Source organism: Prionailurus viverrinus, chromosome F2 (genome assembly GCF_022837055.1).
Source record: "Prionailurus viverrinus isolate Anna chromosome F2, UM_Priviv_1.0, whole genome shotgun sequence".
Classification (NCBI taxonomy): Eukaryota; Metazoa; Chordata; class Mammalia; order Carnivora; family Felidae; genus Prionailurus; species Prionailurus viverrinus.
In genome coordinates, this window is record NC_062578.1 from 2170823 (window position 1) to 2176603 (window position 5781).

Below are 5781 nucleotides of genomic sequence, written 5' to 3' on the forward strand. Positions count from 1 at the left end.
TAAATTTCAGCAGCGCACGTCCTGTCCCATAGGACTTCAATGACTCGGGGAGCTCTTCTTGTGGCTCTGCTTTGCATCGTTGTGTCTGTGGGCATGTACAGTTCCATCAGCTGGCCTGCAGCCTGGCTGGGGTGGCCCCCATAACCCCCACAGCCACCCTCTCCCTGAAAAGCCCAGCATAGTGCTGCCCCCAGAAGTGTGAGATCAAATGGAAGGCTGAGAGGATGCACGGCCATCACCTCTTGCCCCGCAGAGACCAGCAGTCATGAGCTATGACCTTACAGAGTCAGTCCCTGCTGCCTGCAGCCCCAGTTGGCACACTGACGTGGTCAAGGGCAGACAGGCAGAGAGCTTCGCCTCCCTCTGTTGTGCCACAGCTCAGGTTTCAGCCTTCCAAATATAAGGTGTTCCAGGGGGTCCCAGAGCACACCCACCTTCCCTGCAGAGTGCTCTTGGCCTGAGGCACTCAGTCCCTCCTGGATCACTACTATTCTTTCCGTGTGTGTTTTCTCCGGAAACCTGAAAACACGTTTATTTCAAAAGAACAAATTGGAGAAAATAGGTGAGTGACTATTTCGTGGCTGTGTTAACACTTTTACTCTAATTTTTAGGTTTGTTTCAGATGGAATAAGTTGTGGGCATTGTTTGTAGTTGGATATCTAGTATTTCTTGCTTTTCCAAACAAATATACACATTGCATTTTCTGGCTTATTGTAGTATATTTGATTACGGTTTTGTGTAAACTTTTTCTTGTCGGATATTTATTACCCAGTAAATTATGTTGCTTTGCAAAAAAAAAATTATATGGAAAAAAAGAAAAGAAGTCCCATGTGATTAATGTCCTCTCTTCCCCTGTCACTGTTCTAACGTCTCACTGGTGCTTGTTTACAGGGAGAAGAATGGCGTCAGTTCCTTCCATTGGTTGCCTGCTGGCCAGAAATCAGTATTATCGAAGTAAGTTAGTATCATCCCTAGAGGATACTCCTAGAGAATGTGATTTAAGGTGATGTTTGTGAGATGTTTTTAACCTATGTGTCATGTCCTGGTCAGAATTTAAGGAACAAGACTGGATGACTGTTTGTGACAGTGAGGAAAATGGGAATAGAACTCATTCCAGACTTCTCTCGAATCAATATTGTCAAGGTTTATCTCTTTGTTTTAACTCTGTTATATTATATCACATTGATGCAACCATTAACTCTTAAAATAAGTGAAAATAAGTGCATATTTCATAATTGCTTTAATTTCATGTATCGTACACTTGATAGGATACGTTAAAAGCTGATAATTTTACATAAATAAAATACTGTTTATTCCTGAGAAAAGAAGGGATAGCATGACTCTGCTTGAAGGCTTTTTTAAATTTCCATATTCTGCTATGGATAATAGGTCAGCTTCTATTTGGCCAGTTTGATTTTTATTGATCTACCCATCTGTGAATATTCATAGCTGAATAGAAAATTGTAGCTTATTAAAGAAAATTCAGAAATTCCATAGAATGAAATGATCATTTCAGGAACAAATGATCATTTATTAAAAATATGTCCGGGGCGCTTGGGTGGCGCAGTCGGTTAAGCGTCCGACTTCAGCCAGGTCACGATCTCGCCGTCCGGGAGTTCGAGCCCCACGTCGGGCTCTGGGCTGATGGCTCAGAGCCTGGAGCCTGTTTCCGATTCTGTGTCTCCCTCTCTCTCTGCCCCTCCCCCGTTCGTGCTCTGTCTCTCTCTGTCCCAAAAATAAATAAACGTTGAAAAAAAAAATTAAAAAAAAAAAAAGAAAAAAAAATATCTCCACAAATAGAAAATTCTTATTTCAATGATTGTAGATGAAAGTTGGAGAGGCCTATTGATTTATTCTTTTTCAAAATGTTTAAACTATGCCCATTTATTTAATGTTATTATATCCATAGAAGTTATTTTTATATTCTGATCTTTTAAAAGACTTATAGGTTTAAAATACAAGTACGATAAAGTAAATAAAATGTTTAGTCTTTAAAAATAATTCCTTTGGGGTACCTGGGTAGCTCAGTAGGTTAAGTGTCTGGCTTCTTCAGCTCAGGTCATGATGTTGCAGTTCATTAGTTCAAGCCCTGCGTCAGGCTCTGTGCTGACAGCTCAAAGCCTGGAGTCTGCTTTGGATTCTGTCTTCCTCTCTGCCACTCCCCTGCTCACGCTCTGTCTCTCTCTCAAAAGTAAACGTTAAAAAAATTAAAAATAATTCCTTTATTTCTGAAAATCTAACTTTTGCAGAATATTTAGATATGTAATATTTGTAGGATATTTAAATATGTAATATTTCTAATGTAGAATATTTCCAATATTTATTCTTAATTTTATACTAACATATTGATGACTTTTATATTTAAATTTTTTTTAATGTTTATTTTTGACAGAGACAGAGACAGAGCATGGGGGGGGTGGCGGGCGGCGGTAGAGAGAGAGGGAGACACAGAATCTGAAGCAGGCTCCAGGCTCTGAGCCGTCACCACAGAGCCCGACATGGGGCTCGAACTCACAGACTGTGAAATCATGACCTGAGCTGAAGTCGGACGCTCAACCGACTGAGCCACCCAGGCACCCCAAATGCTGACTTTTATATTTTAAATGCTACATCTATATCTGTGGAGGGATTGAGAGACAGAGTTATCCACCATAGAAAGGAATATACCTTATTAATAGAAAATGTAAGAGCATGCTATGAGTCCATTGGTCTTCCCGGTAGCTCCCTTCCAGGCTTGGTCTGGTGGTAGGCATGGCCCATGGAAATCAACCAGAACTTGCCCTCCAGAAAATCACGAAGAAATCCTGGGAAATTCGCAAGGGAAAAAGACAAGGATAGCTTGACCATGTCTTAAGAGAGCAGAAGGACTCAGTTAATGCAGCTAAAGCAGAAGGCAACTAATGAGAAAAAGTCTATGCAGACAAGAGACAAATGATGACTCTTTGGAAAACCTGGGTGCTATGCCAGCTAGGTGTATCGCAAGCTCTATGGTCAAAATTTTCCGGCACAAACAGTCACATGTTATGGCATATCCTTACGAAACTATCTTACACTTAAAAAAAAAAAAAAGTAATACGCCTTTTTCTGGAAGTCTTTTTGACTCATTGACAATTTAATCAATTTTAATTCATGAACTCATGATCCAGGAGTAAATTATTTCAAAACATGCTGCTTTGCTACTTCAGAGTCTATGCATAAACAATATATCTGTGTTTGCCAATTCTTTCTTTGTTTACTGATTGTTTCCTACAGAGGCCAGCATTTCTTCAGTTAGCTCTTTAAGCGGCTCTGATTCTGTTAACGTCATACCTGATGACAAATCCCAACAAGGTATTTGATTTATTTCTTATCAGCATCATCCTCATGATTCTCCTTTGTTTTTAATCTTTCAAATGTGTTTGGTAAGGAGATAATGTGACCTTTATTTGATAGAGTTACCAAAAGTGGCAGAATCCGACTGGTGGTTTAAATCCTTTTTCCATTCTGAACCGGAGCTTTCAGATGTAAGAAAAAAAAGATCTGTCTGCCAGTAGGTAGGTTTTAGGTTTTGTTTGTTTGTTTTCTGATAAACGTTTTGTATTTGCTCTTACATGAAACAATATAAATGTAGGTGGTAATTATGATGTTAACCAATCAAGATAAAGCATAGTTGTTTCTTGAGAGTGGTGAAGGCTTCACTCTAAAGCATACTTGAGGCATTGAGATGCATAAGACATTTGCCCCTCCCCCCCATGTTGTTAACAGTCAGCCAAATCACCAGTACTCTTTCTAATACTGTCACTGAAGAGAAATTGAAAAGCCATGTGCCAACTTCTACCATGGTTTAGGGAAAATAGATTGGGAATCAGAGGCAAGGTTCTAAATTTGTTTCTCCGATACCTTCAGGAAACAAATAACAATTATCTACTCCAGTGAAAAGGAAACATGGCTCCCTGGAGAAATAGTTGGTTCCAGACAGGAAAGGACAAGGAAAAAAAATGAGCCTGGCCCATCTTATGGTGTGAAAGAGAAAGAAAGTCTCAAAACATGACATAGTATGTCAAAATGACACAGGAACCAATTGGCCAAATCTGGGACAATTTATTACATCCAAGGATTATCCATGGATGCTAAAATAAATGGAGACCAGTATGAAAAATTAGGTCTTCTCAGAGTGTCTCCCCCAAAATACTTATTAATTACAAAGAGGAAAATCAGTAAATTTCCAATGGAGAAAACTATCAGATACAACCTTAACAAAGCAAACAGAAAAACAATGATTGAATTGCTGTCCTAGACAACCTGCTTTAGTCCCACTGCTGGTTTTGATTGGCCTCTGTGTGGCACCAATTTCTAAATAGGAGATTGAATTGGTGGGTTTGCGTTCAAGTGTTTCTACACATTTTGAACCCTAACACACTGAGTAGTATAGTTTTTATTCTAATGGGTTCTAAAATACTTATTTTTTTAGACGCTTGACTATGACTAGCTACTGGACGGAATAAAAAGAGTAACTTATAACGGATTTCATGTGTCCTAATGTTAATATATAAAGATTTTGATGAATATTTTACATATGATAAATTCGAAATAGAATCAATTATATATTGACACACTTAAAAATCAAAGACAGAGAAATCAAATGAGGCTGCTTGCTGAAAACATGTATTTTTTACTCTCTTTATCAAGTATATTAATTTGAATTATCTAGGTAACTTTCATTTATTTTTCCACTTTACTTTGACTACGAAGACAATGTAATGTACGGGTAAGCATTTCTCAGCTCTTTGTATATAGCAATTCGGTGAACGAGCTCGTAATATCTCACCACTTTACGCAGCTCTCATAGTTGATTCTGACGATCCAGAAGATCCTGCCTGCTGAGCTGCTGTATCTGTGAAGCACACCTTTCAGTACTAAGCTATTCCAGGTGACTTTCCTTCATTATAGGAAGACAGAAACCTGCTGGAGTTCCCATTTCCCAGACAGGATCTGCAGACACCCAGACATCGAAAGTTTAGGCAGTTTCCTCAAAACACAGACGATTGTGCAAGTGGCATCAGCAACGTGGAGACTATCGAGAAGCATGGCTTTGAAAAGTAACGAGTCTTCAAATGTAGTGACTTGTATGAAATAAACTTTTCCTTACCCATGTGATTTTTCAAAGAGTGTTTAAAAGTTGTTATTTTCAATTTTCCAAAAAATTCTTAGACTCTTTATATGTCTGTCAAATGATTATGTCTTAAAAGTGAAGCGTTGTGCCTAATGATGGTCGGAAGGGCGTTGTACTCACAAATGTAGAGAACAGTTGCAAAACTGTACTTTTAATCATGAACATTGGAAATAGAAAACACACCCATAGATACATCACCTGTTACAAATAGATTACTGCAGGGGCGCCTGGGTGGTTTGGGAGGTTAAGCGTCCAACTCTTGATTTTGGCTCAGATTATGATCTCATGATTTGTGTGATCGAGCCCCACATCGGACTCTATGCTGTCAGTACAGAGATTGTCTCTCTCTCTATCTGCCTCTCAAAATAAATAAATAAACATTAAACATTTTTGAAAAATATATCACTGTATACATAACTAATTGGTTATTGTGTAGACTTTAAATTTCGTAATTTTAAATAATATTTAACAATATGGAAAATCATGATAGAAAGTTGGGTGAAAAAGGAGAATAATTTATATGTGATATGATTTTAGTCGTTAGAAATGTACATATTCATAATAATAGTTTCAAAGGAAATACACCAAAATGGTAACAGTGGGTGTTTCTGGAGATGGGATTATAGGTG

General features: G+C 38.3%; 2 protein-coding genes across 2 annotated transcripts; both read left to right on the top strand.

Moving 5' to 3' along the window:
• Window positions 1-897: 897 nt before the first annotated feature.
• PPDPFL (pancreatic progenitor cell differentiation and proliferation factor like) lies at window positions 898-4893 on the top strand. Its single transcript, XM_047842829.1, has 4 exons — window positions 898-954; window positions 3253-3330; window positions 3433-3533; window positions 4820-4893. The coding sequence occupies exons 1-3, from the start codon at window positions 900-902 to the stop codon at window positions 3531-3533; spliced, it is 234 nt and encodes a 77-aa protein (XP_047698785.1). The 5' UTR covers window positions 898-899; the 3' UTR covers window positions 4820-4893.
• On the top strand, window positions 2752-2935 carry LOC125156643 (small EDRK-rich factor 1-like). Its single transcript, XM_047842830.1, is given in 2 exon segments — window positions 2752-2828; window positions 2830-2935. Coding segments are annotated over 2 exon segments (183 nt in total).
• Window positions 4894-5781: the final 888 nt, after the last annotated feature.